The 22467-nt window shown below is 28.8% G+C and overlaps 3 protein-coding genes across 4 annotated transcripts; 1 reads left to right on the top strand and 2 right to left on the bottom strand.

Moving 5' to 3' along the window:
* Positions 1–48: 48 nt before the first annotated feature.
* Positions 49–1040, bottom strand: LOC109605851 (uncharacterized protein C1orf50 homolog). Its single transcript, XM_020022449.2, has 4 exons — positions 927–1040; positions 701–870; positions 474–635; positions 49–417 (listed from the first exon to the last, which is right to left on the bottom strand). The coding sequence occupies exons 1-4, from the start codon at positions 976–978 to the stop codon at positions 256–258; spliced, it is 546 nt and encodes a 181-aa protein (XP_019878008.2). The 5' UTR covers positions 979–1040; the 3' UTR covers positions 49–255.
* On the top strand, positions 994–3018 carry LOC109605852 (T-cell activation inhibitor, mitochondrial). Its single transcript, XM_020022451.2, has 8 exons — positions 994–1094; positions 1156–1285; positions 1340–1949; positions 2003–2094; positions 2157–2257; positions 2343–2486; positions 2544–2675; positions 2731–3018. The coding sequence occupies exons 1-8, from the start codon at positions 1072–1074 to the stop codon at positions 2960–2962; spliced, it is 1464 nt and encodes a 487-aa protein (XP_019878010.2). The 5' UTR covers positions 994–1071; the 3' UTR covers positions 2963–3018.
* A 1013-nt stretch (positions 3019–4031) lies between these two features.
* On the bottom strand, positions 4032–21707 carry LOC109605858 (MLX-interacting protein). Of its 2 annotated transcripts, none has more exons than XM_049965941.1 (16): positions 21241–21707; positions 13932–14038; positions 13686–13759; positions 12088–12213; positions 11878–12028; positions 11681–11773; positions 11524–11618; positions 11107–11464; positions 8012–8316; positions 7727–7892; positions 6450–6637; positions 6149–6394; positions 5968–6095; positions 5784–5907; positions 5579–5708; positions 4032–5174 (listed from the first exon to the last, which is right to left on the bottom strand). In XM_049965941.1, the coding sequence occupies exons 1-16, from the start codon at positions 21516–21518 to the stop codon at positions 5038–5040; spliced, it is 2706 nt and encodes a 901-aa protein (XP_049821898.1). In that variant the 5' UTR covers positions 21519–21707; the 3' UTR covers positions 4032–5037. The 2 variants fall into 2 exon arrangements, with proteins under 2 accessions (XP_049821898.1, XP_049821899.1); XM_049965942.1 differs by having other exon boundaries at positions 8099–8316.
* Between the last annotated feature and the right edge of the window lie 760 nt (positions 21708–22467).

The following is a 22467-nucleotide window of genomic DNA, read 5'->3' as shown; positions in this document are numbered from 1 at the left end:
ATTCAAGAATTAAATGTTTTTTGAAGTACATTAAAATACTAAAATAAATTCATTTAAAATAGACATTTTATTTTATACAGTAAGTATAAAAATTGATTTATTTTGTAACAACAATAATACATTATCAGAACATTTAATTTTCCATCTATAATTTTTTCTAGTATTTTAATACATGTTAGGAAATAAGACCCTTTAAAATAAAATTTATATCAGTCAACAATATTTTTACAAACTTATTGTCAAATTAATATTAATTTAACTAGTATCCATCAATGCTTGTATCTGAGGTATTTTTAATACATTGGTAAGAAAATTAATTCCTTCATATTTATTATTTTCTTCTCCAGCTTTTGTCCAGCTTTGATCAGCTTCTAATCGAAAACTACCAATAAATAGATGTGGTGTATTAACCCATTCCTAAAATAGATTGTATAAGTACAATTTAAAATGCTAAATATATTAAAATGATTTACTTGTGGTGATAGCATACTAAAATATTTTTGTCCAGATGGCCTCTCATAAAGATGGTAGACTTGTCCAGGTTTTTTTACAAAATTACAGGCAGCATTGTGGAGTTCATTGTTTAATTTGCTCTCTGATATAACATTTGCCATTAAACTTTGTAAATTACGCATCTGCAATTAATTAATTTTGAAATACCTTCAAGTCCATGTCTGGTGTAAACAGCAATAATACATACCTGTTTACCAATAACATCTAATTTGTTTAGTGCATTAGCCTGAATGAAAGATTCAGCGCTGTTATGTGCATCGGACAACTGCATAGTTTCTTCATATGTATGTTTTGAAACACGCAAAGCATTCACCAGTGGAATTCCATTAGGTTCAACGTTTCGTTCCACCAAAACAACTAAAAAACATAATTATCATTAAAATTTCGAAGTTGCAAAATATAAGCTTGCCAACCTTTATTGTTTTGATTTTCTTCATTTATTTCGTTACTAAAACTGCGTTTCATTTTTGTTTGATAATTAATGTTGTTGACTGACAAAGTGAGGTTATCCGTATGACATTTAAATGTCCTAACCCAACAAATATGACATAAAATAAAATGTTTCGATCATTACAAAATTTGTAAGATTAATTAATAATGTGTGTTTTTTTTAGAAATTAGCCTTAACAACAATATTTTTAGATGTAGCGCATCTAACAAAATTATATTGTTCCATCATCGAAATTTATCAACGACAGAAATATCCACAGCATTAAGGCCTTTCTACTTCTCAGTGCACCCAGATTTATTTGGGCAACATCCTGATCAAAGGGTACATTTGTTTATCTGCCTTAATTTAAAAAATATAATTTTTGTATTTTTGCAGACAACAAATGAAAATTCTTTAAAAACATTAAGTTCTGTACTACAGAATTTAAAACTTGGTAGGCCCCTAAAACCTGTCACTTTGCTATTTTATGTAAAAGACAAAAAGGAAAAAGATGCAACTAGGAATCAAAAAATTACGTTTCACTCAGTTAAAATAAACATTAATCATAGAGATGTAAGATCTGCTATTGTTGAAATATTGAAGGCATGCAATTTAGAAACAGAATATATTGATAAATTGTCGCCACCACCGCCACCACCAAGTCAAAATGTTAAATTTAAAAATAACGACTTTGATTTTACAAATATTAATGAGCATCACCCAATGTATGCTCATGCTGCTGTTCGAAACAAAATTAAAGAAGCTAAAGAATTATTAAAATTACGTAACTGGTTGCATAAAAATCATAAAGATGCCTTGGAAAAATCTGAGAAGCACAGACCATTTAAAGAAGAAATCAATAAATTGTGTAAAAACATTGTGGAGGACTTGGGTTTAAAGGAAATTAAGTGGGACTGTGGCTGGAATGATACACATTTCAGAGGTTGCCTTCTTAGTTTTAGATCACTAATGGAACAGCATCCAAAGGCAATGGAAACTTTAAGAGGTAGATTGAAAATTTTTATTTGTTAATAAAAAAAAGTAAATTAAATGTTTCAGGTAGAGTTCTAGTTTTTTCTTATTTTACTGGTGTAAGTTTAGATGGGCATGTAATGCTATTTAGTGGGGAAGTTAGATCAAACTGGTTAGAAGTATGTTGTTGTTAATCATATTTATATACTTCCACTTATCTCTATTACTTTTAAATTTTTAGCTCATTCAAAACATCAATAACTATGATCAACATTTGCTTAGGATTCCATTTTTTGAGAAGTCTTTATCACATGTATTAAGAAATATAAAAGTTGTTAGAAGGTAATTTTATTGTACAACATTGAGTATATTAAAAAACAACAGTTTTTTATTGTTGAAACATGTTAAATTTTGATTACATTTACAGGAAATTTATGCCAAAAATAGTCGCTGGTAATTATGAAAAACACCTATCAGAATTAACCACAGCTCTAAGTGATTACAGAGGATTAAGGTCATTTCCAATATCTTGGCCTCCATCTTTAGCTGACTTTGAAATAGTGGTGGAAAAGTATAAAGACAATTGTTAAATTTTGATAAATACAGAATTGTTAATATATATTTTTAGTGAAGCAGGGCCATTGATGGTTTCACCGACCGGTCAATTTATTGTACCGTGCACATTGCCAGGAACGTTATTGGTGAATTTTATAACGAGTAATTTGGTCGAAGCCCGGAAGCGCATAGAAAAATATAACAGGTTAGAAGTATTTATTTTTCTAACTACTAGCTAAAATACGTTATTTAATTTTTAGTGACAAACACAAGGAGAAAACATTGGTGAACAGATGCGTTGTTGAACTAAAATTATCCGCACTATTGAAGGACGACAATGTCACTCCAGAGAAAATGATCAAGTGTTGTGAGAAGTTATTAGATAACAAAGAATCATTGTATCATTTAAAAGACATTCATCTCAATATTGCTTCCTATTATTCAGTTTTGTCTGATGGTATAGTTTGTATTCCTTGGAATTTTGAATTATAATGTTTTTATCAAGTTCTAGTCAATTTGTCTTTATAAATATATATTTTATGAACTAATCTGTATTTTTGTATCTACGATCTTCCTTTTTTTATGATGTAAAATCAAAAACAAAATATAGAACACAAATTTGTTTATAATTATTATAAAATCAAAATATAACACCTGAAAATTTATGTTATGACCTGTAAAAAGAAATTGAAAATTAGCAATATTTAACCTTTCTAGCTTGATTTGATTCTCAGAAATTTGGTTTAAAATTAATATTTTTAATGTAATGCATTTAACAAAATTATAGTATTTCACCATCGAAATTTAACAACGACATCAATATCCACATCTTTAATATATTTTTATTTATTGGTGTATTTCGATTTATTTGAGCAACATCCTAATCAAAGGTACAATTGTACAAAGGTACATCTGCCTTTATTTAAAAAACATAATTTGAATATTTTTTTGTAGACAATGAATGAAAATCCTGTAAAAACATTTTGTTCTGTACTACAGAATTGAAAACTTGGTAGGCTCCTGAAACCTGTCGTCACATTACTATTTTATGTAAAAGACAGAAAAGGAAATGTGTAAATAGGAATTAAAAAATACGTTTCACTCTGTCAAAATCAACATTAATCATACATCATGTAAAATTGCAATTTAGAACCAATATATAGATAAACTTACGTCACCACCAAGTTAAAATGTTAAATTAAGCTGCTGTTTGTAACAAAATTAAAGGAGTTAAAGATTTGTTGATATTACGTAATTAGCTGAATAAAAATGTCTGAAAATCTGAAAAACACATCATTTAAAGAAGAGATAAATAAAAATATGTACTGATGCCAGTTTTATAAATATAAATTGGAATTTTGCAACATTTAACGTTGCTGTCAATAAAATGATCAAATAATATGTCTCAGAAATTATTCAATGAATTATTAGACACTTTAGTTTGGGAAATACTAATAAAACAACATTCAATATGTGTATTTTCTATAAAAAAAGTTGTATTATATTTACAGATCTTATTTGTGCTAATTTTTTTTGGATAAGGGATGAAATAAAACAAATATTTATTGTAAAAAATAACAATTAAAATGTATATATATAGACAGACATAAACTATCTTTTACATAAAATTAAACATAACAAATAATCATATAAGTACCCTATAAAAACTCAATCTCGCACTAGATGTATAAATATTGAAATGACCACGCAATTAAGGCACTACTAAAAATTATAATGACACGTCGGCTTCACAGTATATACAACAATTATACTATAAATTAATTGATATTAAGAATTGATTAGATATACGGTAATTCACAGAATGAAAGTCAGGTGAGATGTGGTTGCATTGTATTTGCATAAAATATGTACAAAAAATTGAGTGCTATAGAAGAATATTCTCTGTAAAATAGATTGTTCCTGTTATTCATGTCTTTATAGAACATTATTTAGATTTTAAATATTTGTCCTGATTCTCTTAGAGAACTCAGATTAATTAGTTTTAAATAAAATCCACAATTATCCAATATTAATGTATATTATTAATTAATGTAATGTTAGTAGACTAGGTAGCTAGCTGTCATTTTTATACAAGATTGATTTAATTTATGATGGGCGGTTTCGAAAGGCTTTAGTCGATTGTTTCAATTGTCTTCGATGGTTTTCCCTGCCAGACTGTGGGACATTAGAAAAACACCTTGATTGCTTACAATTGAATCAATTGTTTGAACATCTCGAATTCGCCCATCACTAGATTTAATATTGAAAATAGCAGATTGTAAGTCAACTCTTAAAACTCTACACAGTCCTCCTCTTCTATAGCACGAATCTGAGCAAAATATATAACATGTGTTCCATTAAAATTTACAATGGATCATTTCATAATTCGAAATTGTATGTATGCATATCCACGTGATGCGGAATAAAAATTGGCAAGATATCAAAAACAAACAATCTTATAACAACTTAATTGTCTATCAAAAAGTATTTGTTACAAAAATAGATTTGCACTTTTTATCACTTTTGTATATTTAAAATTACAATATATAAAAATTGTCACTGAGCAATTATTGTGCTAACTGCTGATTGTTCTGTTGCTGCTGCTGCTTCTTCTGTACCATTTGTCTGGCTTCTTCAGGTAACTTATCCGGGTCGGATAGAACATCCGTTATCGTACAAAGATTTGTCAGAGAATTAAGAACAACTGTAAATGCAATAAAATATTACCAAGGTGTTTTTAGATTAAGAAATTATTTTTTTACTTATATGTCTGTAATATTTCGATCAATCATGTTTAAAATTTGATATGAATTATCCTAAAACGCATTCCTATGATTGAATTCAATAAATAAATGATGAATTAGTGTAGATTCTAGGGGATTCTCCTCTTTTTCTCGTTCTATTTTTTCATATTCGTTACACAATTCATAAAACGTACTCTTGATTAATTTTTGAGATATATGGAAGTGATTTGCATAATATTTCAAAGACGGTTGTTTTTCTAAATTGTGCAAAGAATATTATAGTATTTACTTAAGGAAAAACTTTAGAAAATTTTCTTCACCGTGATGTTGTATAAATCGTGTTTTATAATATATTAATGCATACCTGGTCTGAGATCTACAAGTGAACAATGTTGTTCCACCCATATCATAGTCGACGTGTAGAGGTCATCCAAACTGGAAGTCGATACGATGTTATTGAAGGTATTCAATAACGGTCTGAAAATTAAACTGAACTAAAATTTATTATTAAGGAAAATTCAGTTGTTGTCAGATCTAAATTATTATTAAATTTTAGTAAAAAAGGATACAATCCAATATTTCCAATTTTCCATGGTCCTTGTACGGACATGCTCGTCAAACATTTCCTGCATTTTGCTATCCCTTCTCCTAGAGACGGGCGCTCCTGTTGCTGGCAGCATGGATTGGCAGTTGCTACATTAAAAAGATACGTCACATTTTTCAAATCAAACATAAAATATTGTTATTTTATACCTGATAGACGCATTTAATGATTCTATCTGTTGCCGGAGCGAGTCCATCTCCTCTTTCAGTTGATTTCTTTCGGACCGCAGTTGCCTGATGTATTCGGCTCCTTTTTGAAGCATTGCAGCTTTACTCAACTGTGGACACATGTATGTAAAAAAATTACAGTTATCAATAACTAGATAATTACCTTGGAGTTAGGATTCTGATTGAGGTGGGGTATAAGTGAATGTAGCATGTCGAAACCGTTCTTAATGTTGTACCGACGTTTCTGTTCAGCATGAATGTGCCCTACACGTCGATCTCGATGATGTTGGGAGGTGTCCCTGTTCGGCGATCCGATAGAACCTTGCGATGATGTCGGCGAATTCAAGTTTTGGGATGTCGTCGCGTCCATCACAGGACTGTTCGAATTGCTGAACGTGTTCAGGGCAAGCTATAAAAATATGTTAAGAGAGTACAAATATTTTAAAACTCAATAGTGAACTTACAGGATCCGCGGAAAGTGGTTGAACTGAATTTAATGTTCCTTGGATTATGAGAGTGTGAGATTGCGGCTGGGCCAAGATTGGTATAGGGGTGTTGCTTTTCTCTTCCTTTATCCTCACTTGGCTGGCCATGTCTTGGGCGGAACCCGTGCTGTGGCTTCTGTTGAATACATGATTTGACGTGTCTCGAGCTTAAACAGAAAATAAGTTATTGCTCAGTGTTATCTCAATCTTCACGTGTTTTATGTGAAAATGTATATATAGTGATAATTTTATTTGTTTCGACTTACACTCCATTTGTAATATCTAAACTTTTACAGAAACACACAAAATAAACAGAAACAAATACAAAAATTTTTTCTTAAGAATGTATGTATAATATGTGGACAAATGTTAGTGAATAAATGCATACCGTTGTTTATAATTTGGAGTAAAAAAATGAAAATGATAAAAAATTCAGACAAAAACATTGAGTATATTGATCCAATTTCGTTTTATTAAAATAATAATGAGTTGGACCTCCATGATAATTCAGACACTCATTAATTGATGTCTTATGATTGATCCAATTTAGTCCTGACTTATTTCATGTCACCTTTACTTGATGCTGCTATCTATATCAGGAAAGCTGAATTTCAAAGTCTGTTTATCATATCCCACACGTGTTCAATCAGTGATACTGCTACTAAGGCAATAAATTTACATTAGAATATTGGAATATGATGTTGACCATTAATCTTTTAAAAACTTAACAAAAAAATCTGGATATCTCAGAAAACTACCTTATTCCGTTTCACATTCCACCACAATTTTTAACAACTTTGTCACAGTGAGAAAAAAAGCATAAACTGGGTCCTGTCAGAAAATTTCAATACACCAGATATATGGTAAACATGAACTTTAGTGAAGAACTAAGTTCTAAAGCTTGATATTCGTTTGTCGATTAACGTCTTATTAAATAATTCCAGGCAGTATTCGGACTCCAGTTCATCCAACAGGTAAATTTCACAAACGAAAGTCCTATTTATTTTAAGCTTATGATTAACCCTTTATCAAACTCATTTAAATGACTAAAATTCGTGCGCCTTCGTACTAAATGTATTTGAACTTAATGAAAAAAACCCTTTAAACACAACAAAATAGAAATCAATTCTAAAACATATTATATAAATTTAACATATTTAATAATCTCTAATCATGTTTTGCCTTCATCTGTATGACATACATAACAAATTTTGTTAAAAATGGACCACAGGATGGATGGTTTTGTATATACTCACTTGCCAAGAGTTGAGTCAACAGCACGCTGTTAGTTGGAGTAATCAGCTGAGGGTCGCTAACTGCGGATATAAGTGGCGGTCTTTTGATTGGCTCCCTCGTGTTTGATCTTGAACGCTGACGTCCTCTTGGCGCCCCACGTCTCCTGGGCTCAATTTTGTCAGTATTCTGTGAACAGAAAACTACAGTTTACCATGAAACACTTATAAAACACAGTGATCAAGTTTCTACGTATCTATAGAAACAAAAACAGAAAAGAAGTCCGACAACTACATTGGGGAACTTACAGTGTGATGAGAGGGTGAAGTGGCGGGATTGTATTGGACGGGGTGTGTGTAGTTCTGGTGGTGGACGTGCTGCTGTTGCGGCGGTACCTGTGATGTGAACTTGATGTTCGGATTCGAGCTTGGGGCGGAAAACTTGTAACCCTGCCGCGTGTCTTGCGCATTTGCCGGCACTTTGAATTGTTGCTGTTGCTGATGGGATTCCTGCGTAGTGGTTGTTTGATGTGGGGGCTCCGGGGTGGCGGTCATCTTGTACAGTTGTTGTTGCGGCTGCTGCTGTTGAGGTACGATCGAGTTCGAAATTGACACTAAAATAAGAAGGAATATTGTTACTTGTTCAGTTATGAAGAATTGAAAATAAAATTATTAATTTGTCTATAGTAGCCTGAGAAATGGCTCACTGTATATTTGAGTTAAAGAAGTAGCCTATTCATTGTAAAATGCGATTTACTTAAAATCGTAGCAATACAAAAACAGCACACATTGCATGAATTGATTATTAATTAGTTTGGTTCATTAAAAATTGCAATGCATGTATAAATGCATGTTTTTATTGTCTATCTTTTGAGTCATTATTCATTAAAATCGAATTATTAATAAAAAAGTTACGGAGGTATTTCTACCTTCCACTACCACTCTATGAAGTGTATTCAAGTAAAATAAAACACCTCCACATTTTCCATAAAATCTATAACTCATCCTAGATTCTATCAATTCCTGTCGCCAAAATGTTCTATAAGCTAATATATTCTATTTAAATGCATCTGTTGTACAGTGATGACCGAAAAAATAGCGCTTAGTCTAATGGCCTAAAAAAAATTGAGGGCATTTCTTTAAAGAAAGCCACATCAACTGCTGCATTTGTGTATAAATAATGTACAATGTGATAATGTATAGTGATATTTTCAAATAAAAAAATAATAATTTTATGCGAGTTATTCACTATTTCCTAAGTCAAATAAAAAAGGTCATCCATTGCTGCTATTCTTCTTTCTCCTTCACCTTCTTCAAAAAGCGCCTGCTGACTTGATGTAGCTGTTCTTCGAGATGAGCGACCCTCTTTCGAGGCAACTCGATGACTTAACTCGCTTATTCCGATACCCAAAAGGTTGGACATGGTCTAGCGATCAGAGATCAACTAAATGAATGAAACTAGCAAGAATGTATTTCAGTTAAAAAATCACTGGTATTGAAAGATAGATCATCAGCTAATCATAGAGGTAAGATGTTATTTTAATTGCATTTAATTTATGGTGTGCATTTCTTAATTAACATTAATATGTGATATTTCTCAGGCCACCACTATAAATACTGAAAATTGCATTGTATAATCAAAATTTAGCCAATCAGTTGAAACAAAAAATGCAAACAAAAATTATTATTGTTTTGATAATTTTAGTCTCATTTTTCGTTTTAATAACTATATTCCAAAACCTAATTAGTTATTTAATTAATTTTTATTTTACTAATAAAAAAGTGGATATCAATCATTCTAATTTTAAACAAAACTTAACATATCGAATTTACGTTCAGATAAAATCAGACATGTCCTCTTATTATATTATCTTAATTTTTAAGAGCCTTCAAGTTTTAGTCAAAACTAGTAAGTAACAGATAACATACTTCAATATATCATCAACAATGCAATTGATAAATAAACATAGAGACAGTTTCCTTTACATATTTTTGATAATTTCTAATACTAGAAACTCTATTACTCAATTTTTAATGACATTTGATGCTTTATTTAATTAGTAATATTTAAGCCTCGGTAGTCCAAAGAGAAAATCAATATTTAAATTTAATGCTATATCTTTCATCCATTTGAAATGTGTAAATAGCTTACACTTGGACATTTACGTTTCCTGATGCTCAAACCTCGTGTAAGAAACTAGCGATAATGCTCGTAGCTGAAGCTCCTATACCTCTTATTTTACTCATTTCCGGGTGGAACCTTTTAGCTTGTTCAACTTTTTGAACACTTATATTTTCTGGAAAGCAATCCATGAGCGAACAGAAAATGTATCTAAATTGTTTTATTTAAAGATGTATACCGAAATTGAATATTTTAGTATAAATATGTTTCAAATGAATGAATGAAAATTGCATTCCTAGCATACGTTAATCTTCTTGAAGTACTTGGAATATTCATGTTTTACAAACTCCCTGGAATGCCTATATGTGAACTGTACTCAAATATTGTTCAAATTCAATCCCGATATATGATGAATGATTTGAAGGTCACTCTAAAATATCCACTTCATTACATCTTTCTGTAAATACATATCCAAATTTTGTTTTTCAGGAAGCAGAAACTGTTGAAATATGTTACCCATATAATTGAAATTTCAGTGAATTTTATTTAGCCATTTTTCATCAGTCTAAACAGTTTACATGTATGGAATGTATAGAAATTTAGCAGCAACTATAATTTTTATTCAATCTAGGTCTACCAAGGCCAGTGAAAAAGGGAAATAAATAGTCTAACAGTTTCAAATTCCTAAAAAAAATTCGGATATTATCAAGAAATTAAAAAAGGATATTTTAGACAGATTTTCAAATCATTTCATGTTATATCAAGAATGATTTTAATGAATTGTCGAGTACAGATTTTACAGTGAGTTTTAAACAGCGATTTTACGACAATACAAATGTCCCAATTACGTTAAAAAATCAATGCATTTGCTATAAAAGTTAAACGCTATTAGTATGCATGTTTCAAATAATTCTTTTTAATCTTAAGACATATTAATACCATATTTAAGTTGAATTTCCAGGATCAATATGACAATTAAGATTCATTTTCCCCAAGAATTTTGGTGAAGGGTACTTTGGTGTTATGAAAATAAGCTCAATAGAAAAGGTCAGATGGTACGTTTATCGTCCTCTAAATAAAATTTTGGACCATAGATGTACTATAACTTTTTTTTGTACAATCTAATATGAATTTTTATGCTTGACAATCATTTGTTCACTGAAATGAATCTTATGTGAGCTGCCATATTGCGTATTTATTTTGTTTAAGATTTATGTAGTTGAAGTTGAAATTGAAATATGTAAATTAGTGTATTCAAATATTATATTCATATTAGACTTACCTATTCTATCATTTATTACCAACGCGGATTGTTGGGCCATTGACTGCTGGTAACATTGATAAACACTGTCGACTGATTTGCTATAAATCTGTTGCTGTTCTAGTTTACCCCTTGTAACATTCTTTAACGGTTTGGTTTTTGAGATCACAGACGAATGATACGGGGGTTGTTCGATTTGTTGTTGCTGAGAAACGAACTGATCAATAGGCGTCTCCAGAAGCATGTTATCGTATCCTGTCACGGATTGCGTCGTGGTTTGCCTCGTGTCCTGAATTGGAACGGTCTGTTTGTCCATTGAGAGGGGTTGTAGTGGTTGCAACTGCTGGTACTCGACCATGGGCGGGGAAATTGTATTTACCTACCGTGGATAAACACGGTATATTACTTGGTCAAATTGTGAACATGAATCTTTATTACCTCAGAGTCATTTCCGATGTATCCCCAATTACTTTGTTTGTATAAGTTTTCATGTTGTTCTTCAGGCACTGGAGGAAGTTTGTTGGTCATAAAATCTATAAAAATACGGAAATTAAATATAAATAATGTAATTAAATTAAGTTCATGTAAACGTTACCATGTAGTGGATCAATGGTGTCCATGTAATCATCCAAATTGGGCTGCAGGGGCCCTAAACTGGGTTGAATAAAATCAGCCAGACCCGCTCTAGCTGCAATACAAAGAAACGTGCTTTAACGATGACTGTACTGTTTTTTTATTTGTACAAACGTTTCGTGTATTCATTAAGATTAAAATATGTTTGTAAAGTATTACCAATCTCTCGCGAATCCGGAAAGGCAAAAGGTTGATTCGTGATGGTGGAGAAAAGTGTGTCGCTCATGAGACCCATGTAGTCCTCATCCACCATCATCATCATATTGTCTGAACTGTTTGAGTCCCATGTAAGCAATTCCATGTCGTTTAACTGTGGAAGGAATAAATTTATAGGGAAAATGGATTTTATTAAAATAACGTAAAAGTTACCATATCTGAACTGTCTTTGGCAGCATGACCCAACGCATGATTCCTGTAAAACATCCGCCATTTCTTGTATTCTGCTGTTACTGCTGCCAATTTTCTTTTCCAATATTTTCCTTCTAGCACTACAGCCTGATAAAATTAATAAAATTATTTATACAGTAAATTTCCAACATTTGATAAAAAACTAACCAAAGTAATATTAAATTATTGATTAGATATTTTTGTACTTAATGCACTTTAAAATAATTATTTTGACAACGCGTTAATTTGACAAAAATCCTTGAACGAAGAAATAAACACCGGAGGTCAAAATTTAGATGAACAAACAAGGACGCTTCAGATCTTGGCTTAGAAATTTTAAGCTTAGCCAAAACAATTAATAATCCAAAATAGCTCAACTTCTTAAATTACTCATAATTACGATTTTGAAACTATAATAAAACAGAAGTAAGAAGAATAATTAAATAAATTAATTATAATATGTTCTAAACATTGAAAACAATAATTTTAAATGTGTTGAATAACCTATTGTTATTAACAAATTTAATTCCGGGTTAAATTTAATGATTAATATAACTCTTAAAAATGTCGTGTGTCAATAAGCAATGAGAAAGCATATTTCATTTAAATAAAGAAACACATCAGTTCTTTATCTTTCATTTTTAACTGATCCATGTTGCTTGTAAATTACATAAAAACTTAAACTAATAATTAAAGTGATAAAGGTCACATTTTACTCATAATTATTTAGTAATTAATATTTAGAACACGTGTATCTGGTTGTTCGTCTAGACGTAGATCCAAAAGTTATCGTAAATTTTATGTATAATAATACTTCTGTATTTATTTATCACGTGAATGTGTAAAAATTAATTGCAAGTAATTACTTGCCGTTAACACACAATTCAAAAATTTGATAACGTGCTATCAGTATTATATTGAATAACTGAAAACAAATATTGTCTTTGATAATAAGTCGGTTAAGTTACTTTCTACCAAATGATAATACATTTTAGAAAACATGTTTGCTTATATTTCGTCGTTTATTTTGGTGTCCAAGTTCAGAGTAAATTTAATTAATTATATTAAATTAGATTAAAACAAAAAATGTTGTATATTTAAAATGACTATATAAATTTAAAATTAGATTGTAAAATCTGATAAAATTGCACACACCTACCGAGATTAGTTAATCAATAATAATTAAACAAAAATTATTTTACGTTTCAGTCAAATGACGTCTTATTCAATTAATCTATGTAACGAAGGATTTGAATGTAAATAAGAATGATCTGGCAATCCTTTGAATTTCCTAGCGTATTTGTTTGCGGAGTATCGGTTAGAATTTAGATAAGGCGTCATTCGGTTGTAAATTATGTTCGTCCGGATTTGCTAATGATTGTTACTGTGTTTTTGTTTGTTGTTTAAATATTTACATTGGAGTAATGATAAATTGAGAAAACACAGTGTTTGTGTGTATAAGCAGAATTTGGCGTATTTACTATTACAATATTTAACTATCATAATTAATTATAATGAAAAATTAGGTTTTAGATGTAAAGGAAAAGGAAATAATGTGAATATTGTTTCGAAATACTCACCTCGGGTTTATTATGCGTATCAACGTCTAATGGAGATGCAAATTGGCATATTAATGTGTTTTCCTTTTTGATAACTGCAACAAAACATTAATTACATTTACTGAAACAAAATATTCAGTATTCTAAAAGTATTGATGAATATGAAACTTCTGAAGGTCCCACAATGCAACTTCAATATATACATCGTTAATATGTGTTATCTGTTTGGTTGTTTATTTGAAATCCATATTATGTGTAGGTGCTTACATTGCATATGCCAACATCTCCATATAACGTTGTTTAACCGTATTTTGTCTTTCCATCTCAGTCTTATACCTCTAAAACGATTCCATTTGGGTGATGTGAGCTTTTGTCTGGAACAAAAATTGCATACTATGAATTAAATAATACCAATTAATTTAATTTCATACTGGTAAGATAAATTTTATTATATTATCCGAAAAAGTTATTAACGTTTTTGGTTATCGACTTAATTTAAATAATTCTTTTATTGTGATTTAATATTTTTTGACATAGTGGCGGTCTTACTAAAATGTCTGTAAATCCACAAGTTTTGATGTTGGTTGGCATACATGTTACCCAAGACATATCCCATAAAGAGCCATTATTAGTACTCCCAAATATTATACATAGTTATCGTTATTTACATTTAATTTTGTCCAAAATATCAATAACTTATTTATTGACTCAATTGAATTTAATTTTAAAATACCTTTCGATTGGTTTAAATAATCCGTATACATTAAAAAACTATTTACAGAGAATTTACTAAAAATGTAAAAATTACGATAATTTTCCTATGTGCATATATCAAAAATGGGATTTATTTCGTATCTGAGTCTATTACGTTACATTTTTAATAATAATAATAATAATTGTAAAGAGGTTTCATGTAATGAGTTTCATCAAAAAATGGATAAATAGATTCCGTATAAATTAAGTGAGGAGTGGTCTCAACGTAAAGAACCTTTTATTAGTCGGATCGTTGCATACGACGAAAAATGGGTTGACAGTCTGAACAATAGATTGAAGTTAGTAAACCTGGTGAACTTAAAAAAGTCTTTACCAAGGAAACATTTTGATGACAGTATAGTGAGCTGTGAGTCAAACCTTCAATTCAATATCTACTGCAAACAAACATACCAAATTAGTCAGTGGAAGAGGCGTTCTGCTCTTCCAAGAGAACGCAGTCACATTTTGCTATTGAGACTCAAATGAAGCCAGTAATTCTTCATGTGACTATTACTTATTATTGTCTTTATCCAGATTTTTACGTAATTATCGGCTTAATTCTAAAGAGGTCAAAACTGAGATTGATCTTTATTCACATCCAAGAACCCAGAATTATTATTTTATATTATTTTTTATTATTTACTTGTTAAATAAAAATTAATTTATAGTTAGACGTGAAAAATATAAACTACGTTTTCCGGTACCTACTATAATCTTCTACTTTTATCTACAATGTTAATAAACAAGGTAAAAGAACATGCCATTAAATGTTAATTGCATACTATTATTATATTTATTTATGATAATTAATATTGCGAAAATATCGCACCATTTTCAAATCACGGTTTTGATTGATAACGGAAAATCAAAAGATAACATCGCAAGTCCTTGAATAGTTTTTCTATAAAAATTGTTATTGCATAATATTTATCTTTCATTATAATTATTTACTTTGATTTTGCGGGTGTTTTCATATACTTAGGAGATGAATGCAATGCTGGGTATTTTAAAAGTAGTAACATATATACCTAAATATACTAAAATCTTTATACAAAATGTTACAGAATGTAAGTATGTGTGGAATTAATAAAATATTATGATTATTTATAATTTTTAATATTTTTTATATTGGAATACCGTCATAGAAATCTAACCAAAGTTTTAATGATGATTTATATATATGTATATACATATATAACGATGTACAATAATGATTTAAATAAAAAATGAGCGGGCGCCTCTATTGTTTACTTTGTATTAAGATATTTTAATTTTTCATATCACTCTTAAGTATACTCCGATAAGAGATAAAATAAGTAAACAATAATACAGTAGTTTGCAGATTTTGAAAAAATCACAAATTTTTCGTAGAAAGCGAAAATGTGATTTTTGTATCACAATATCTGCAAAATGTTAATGTAAAATATTTAAAGGGGCAATTCTTAGAAAAATACTTCATCTCAAATATCTAAAAGATGAAAGAGAAGAGAAGTTTCCGAAAATTATCTGTTTTATATTGTCTATGATACCATGAGATTTGAACTAAATTGTTTCCGAAACTGCGGATTATCTCTTGGGAAGATGAATCAGTTGAATCCAATTATTTAAAAAGTATATCATGGTCTATCAATGATCTCTGGAATTGGTTGAAACGATTTAAAATTATTATTAATAACTTTTTCCATCACATTTTAACACCCCAGGAAATTTCGAGGAAAATTTGCAATTTCGGAGACATCCAGAAATTATTTTTTTTTCATCATTCAAGGACTTCTTCCTCCAATTCAAAAGAAATGTTTTATGTTTGAAACATTTCTTACAAGAGGGACTTCAGAACAGCATTTAAAAATTATATAATAAGAATTATAAAAATAATTTTGTAAAATGTATCTCATTTTTTACATTTTGTCGATTTTTATTTTCAATTTCTTATATTATAGAACAATATAATGTCAGTAATAATCACTCTTTGAAAATTGAGTTGTTTTTTTTTTAATTTTTACAGCTTTCAGCTTTCCGATAATACTGAGGACTTATTTCCGTAGTAATTAAATTTTGGTGAAAATGTTCACCTTGTGCACTCTTTTCAGCTACTAATTTACGAGGAAAGTAATCTAGATGATAGTGCAGAATATATGTTTTAAGGTCATATTAACACTTACTAGTTTTAAACGTAGTCAATTCAATTTTACATAATTATCCACTCTCTTGTTTCTAAAAAACATAAATAAAAGCATTATATTTCTGAACAAATTCGTTCTCTGTATATCAGCTTACGAATTTGCGCGTTTTTGAATAAATATTCTTTAATGTTCTTTAATTTTTTAATAAGCTCAGATTTATATGGAGATATTTTAAAACAACCATACTTGCTTGGATAAGAGATGGATAAGCAATATTCATGAAGTCACTTCGAACTTTGACCTAGCCTACCAAATTGAACGTATATAATATTCTGATCTTGCTCATTGAAGTACTAATCTCAATGACAAAGAATGAAGGAGATTTGGTAAAATTACCAGTAAGGATAGCATGAGAAAGTAAAAAAGGTAAGAAGTTGACGTGAATAAAAAACAAATTTTTATTTGTTTCAGTCTCAGTAACTGCATTAAATAAGGAAAATGTATGAAAGGCATTACAAAACATTGTTTTAGTAAAATGATCATATACCTATGGTAAAAAATGTAAAACTTTTTATACAATTAAGTAAATAATTCATTGGTTTTAATCTATTTTTCGTCATTTCTATTCGACGAAACAAAAAATATCGTTTTTACAAGAGAAAAGTGAACGTGCATTTTCAACCCTAGTTGTTTTCAAGAAAATTAAGATTAAAATTATTCATCTCTATCCCACTCTTAATACACTTCAATAAGTGCAATAATCGAAGTAATCCTATTGAAGGAATTGATGTCATCACTTAAAAGTTTGACGAGTACAAAACTAGTAAATAGTAATTTTCTAACATTTTTCAGTTTAAACCTTGTCCCATTACATCTTTAATTTATTTCCTAATAAAGTCTACATTTTTATTTCTATTGCTACTAGATTTTTAAAATTTTTAAAATTTTCTTATCTATATTACAGAGTATGCACGTCTAATTTATGAACACATCTATGTGTCCGCTGTCAAATCGCATTTGTAAATAATTAGTAAAACATCAATCATAGACTACCTAAATATCATATCATATCAACGATGTTGCCACATTGATTTTTGCCTAGTCACTTGTAAAATGATTTTTATGGTTCAAATATCTTCATCATTTCCGAACTGATTAAAATGTCCATAAATATTATCAATTAATGACATAAAAATTTGATTTTTTCGTGTTCACTATGACAAAAGGTCAAAAATTTCTTCGCAGAATGTAATTCTGAGGACTTTCGACTCTAATTATGTGTATAAAATGAGTCAAGATGATTTATTAATTTAAATAAAATCACCGTATTTTTTTGGGATTATTATTTAATATTTATCAGATATAACTGTGATATCAAGAGAAGTCAACAAAATTTATGTGCCTTAAATTAAAGCAGGCGATTTTTTACTGTAACAACGATAAGACTAATCCTCCAATTATAATTATTGCGAAATATATATTTATTGTAAAAACAGTAATAGTAAACATTATTAAAGAATAAGTTTACATTCTAGACGCAGACTAGATATAAAGATAAAAGTAATTAAATCAAATTGATTTGTGGAAATTTTTAAAATCATTTGTATAACAAACAGATAATGAAAGACTAACATTAGACTATTATCTAAAGTAATTCAGTAAACGAAAATTAATCACGGTTAGTAAAAAAATCTTTTATTTAAACTATTCATTTAAGATATATGAAATGAGTGAATTCCACAAATTTCAGTTATACAATAAATTGTTACATAACATATATTGTTACTAACAATTACTCACTACCATAAAGATACAGTTGTATTAAATATAAAATATAAAACAAACAATCAAGTGCCAGACAGAACTTCATGTATGAGTTGATAAATATCCAACTAAATAATTTCAATATATATCGCAACAAAAAATACACGTGTCTAAGTTCAATGTTTTTGAATAGAAGAGGAAAATTCCGTTACTTTCTTCTTTTTTAAAAGGACAAATTAGAAGCGCAGATAACATAACCCGGATATTAATACTATTGACGCGTTAAAAACAAACGCATCATATAACTTTCTCTATTACATTCATTTATTTTTATTGATTTATTCATTATAAAAATAGTGATATTAGAAGATAGTTTCATATACAACGCACTAGACACATGTAACATGTTATGATTTGATGTTTATTTTTAAATAATTTGAACTGAAATTTATTAAAGTATAAACTAATATATAAAAATAGACATTATTTATTTTGTTTATGAAAAATATTATGCACATAAAAGATAAATAAACTCTTTTTAATACAGTGCATATAAAGTGAATAATGAAAATGTTTGGTTGCTAGCAGTTGTATTCCAACCTTTTTATGATAACCTAAATAAATAAAATATAAATATTAGACCAGTCCTTACATTTCTTGCAACGCCTCCTAAAATGCGTTTCATCAAAAGGTAGCTTTTTAGGGGGCGCCGGAAGAAATTTAATTTTTAACGATCAATCTAATTAATATACAGTGGTGTCCTTAAATTAGCACAAAATTTAAAATGAAACATTTTGAAAATATCTCATAAAGGGATTTGTTTTTTCAATTCAACAATACTCTTAATAATAAGAATTTATTATCAGAAGAATTTATATATTTTTCTGAATAACTTACAATGAAAGAAACAGAAATGGTTTTCAATGTTATTATAAATAACAATATTCAATTGAAAATATAATAAGAAAACGTTCTAATGAGCAACTGTTTTTAAAGACAAACAACTTGGAAAAATCAGTAAACGAAATCTATTTTTGTTTTACAAGCAAATAAAAAATGAATTAATTGAGTCATACAATCTCAGTGTGTTTAGTAGAACAAACATCGACTGAAAGAAGAAAACTAGCACAGATGTATTTCGGTAAAGAAAACTTTGATATTAAAAAAAGAATACAATACAATATTTAATTATTTATCACCCAGATTTGACCCTAAACACATTACAAACACATAAAAAACTATGTTATAGTACCATTAAACAAAATTATTGGTTAAATGGACCTTTTCATGTATAGAGATATCATGAAATATGTAATAGAACAATTTGCCAACGATAGGTTAACAATTATATGGATTGTTATGCATGATAATTATCCGAAACATGCAACGAAATTGTTCAATAAAAAAAATAAAAGCTCAGATGTAAATCCAATTTAAACCTATGAAACGAAATGAAGCCTCGTTTAAGTCACTAAATTCTATCAAATTTAGATTATTAACTAAAGAGTCATAGAATTTAATTTCAAACGACCGTTATCGATAAATCGTTAAAAGGATGCCCAAGAAAATATTAACAATTGTTTTTAAGTAATATATAAATTATTTAACAAATTTTATATATTATGCATCTATTTTATTTAAGATTTAATTTAGGTAGAAATTAAATATAAATTATTTTATTTGTAATTAATTAGTGTGTACTTCTTCCTTCGTAATTTTCGATAACCAAACTTGGATATCATAAATAATAAAACTACCCTATTAATATTCAGCAAATGTTTGCAGTAATCACATTAACATAAACAATAGACGTAATTTGTATTTAATTATTTTCATATAATGTTATTACTGCTATACTATTGTCAACGAATTAACAACACAATTTTTTGGCTCTTTCGATACAATGTATAAAACTATTTTTATATGTTGCATTTAAAAACATAAAGAAAATAAATCTTTCATATTAATGATATATAATAAATATATTACCATTTAATTTAATGTAGTCTCACACAATTGGCAAAGGTTTTCATGTGAATAAACAACACTGGACTTTAGCACTTGACAATTTTGTTGTTGGATTCTCTCTTCAAAATATAACTCTAATTATAGACCCGAGTGCTAGACGCATCGTAAAAGATCACATAAAATTTGCACAAAATAATTTGCTTAAAATTTTTAATCAAGTCTAAAATAGCACTTTTAGTATGTTTACATACATTTTATATTTATGCCGCCTACTGGACTGGATATACGCTATTAATGTTACAGTGTTATATTTATAATCATCACGTCTAGTAAACAATTTAATTGAAAGAAAAGTTAGGGTTATAAATAAAGAAATATTTTAACTACCAATGACATCAAATATGTGCTAAGTTATACCAAATTTAAATAATTTAAAGATACAATACTTTAATATCTGAGATAATTAAAATTTATGAAACAATAATCAATAATATAATTAAATTTGATTTTATAAACAGACAACTTCACTAGTCAATTAGCTCGGAATTTCTTACTAAAATCAAGAGCTGTCACAGCAATGCTGACATATTAAATTTGAATAAATTAAAATACAAATTATGATAATTTAATTTGAACGAGGTAATTAGACATTTCCATGTTTAAATTAGTAGTAATTGTTTAGTATGTTACTTGTTTACTTAAACTGTAACAATATTGGCAACATTACACATAATGAAAGTATCTATTTCCAAAGGTCAATACATAAAGAAAAGATTAATAATGGACTGTTCAAATGTCTTCAGTACCAGACTTACAATTAGATGGATGTTTCAATACAGTATTTATGTGACATGCACATGGTATCAGGAGAGTACTTGTAAACATAAATAGTGCGTTAATAAGGAAATTTCAAAGCAAACCACGTATTTAAAAGCAAACTACACATGATTTATAAATGAAAACATTACCTGTAAGCCAATGACATGCACTGGAAGAGCTTGGATAGGCTGGTGTCTATGGACAGTTGTTGTTGATTATATTCGTTCTTCACATATTCAAGCATCCCCGATATCCTTTTGACGGGGACAACTGATTTTAGGTCCCCAGTAACCTCTGGTATTGGAACGGCCACATTGTCCTCGTCGTCCTGTTCCTCCGCTTCGAAATGTGACACCATAAACTGTCCTGAATGGATAGACTCTTTTTCGGGCTTTTCGATCCTTGGAACATGTTGAATTTGATGCATTTCTTATGTTGACACGATTTTTTCGAATTATTTGCCAAACAATACACTACGTTAGAACAACCGTTTCGTTAATTTACAACATGAGTTTCCGTTATCACCACCGAAAAGATCAAGGACTGATTAGAGGGGTCACTCGTTAAATACCCAGCATTACACAAATTATTATTACATATATTTTTCCATAAATAACTTTGACTGATAAGACATGCCTGAAGTTAGTTGTTTTGGACAATGCAGCCAATAACAGACTAACCATTACAGATTATTGACATGCTGGCCAACAGGCAAAAATAAATTTAGTCCTATTTTTAAAATATAAAAATAATACAATAGTTGATATATTTATGAAACGTACTAACGTAAAGACCTATAAATAAAAATACTATGATTAAATAATATGTTTGAGAATATCTGGATTTAGTTAGTTATGAATACTCCCACTCAAACGAATTTTATTCAGTTTTATTTTAATACTTGTTAATACAAATATTTCTTCCGATTACAGTCAAATAATTTCCAAAATTTATTATTGAATAATTCCAAGACAATATCTCTGGACTATTTAAACAATAAAAAGCGTTATGCAACCAGGTATACGAACTGCGCATTATTTTAAAGTACTTGTATATATCTTCAGTCTATACTATAATCTAAAGTTTTACTTCACATATTGGGTAAAATAAAAAACAGAAACTGTATGCGTCACATTTTTCTAGATTTTCGTTAAGGTAAAACGGACGTAGAAATAATAACTATTCAAATTATGGGAATCCCACAATAACTATTATTTGAACTGATTGCAAATAATATAATATTTAAATATAAATATATAAATAATTAAAAACATACAAAAAATAATAACTGTATAACTTTTTGTAACGGTCCATTTTTATAACCATTTTTTTTTAATTATTTATATAAGAAATAATATAAAACGTAATAAATTAAT

Source organism: Aethina tumida, chromosome 4 (assembly GCF_024364675.1).
Source record: "Aethina tumida isolate Nest 87 chromosome 4, icAetTumi1.1, whole genome shotgun sequence".
Classification (NCBI taxonomy): domain Eukaryota; kingdom Metazoa; phylum Arthropoda; class Insecta; order Coleoptera; family Nitidulidae; genus Aethina; species Aethina tumida.
Note: the sequence above shows the minus strand (reverse complement) of the source record. Positions and strands in the feature narration are given on the sequence as shown.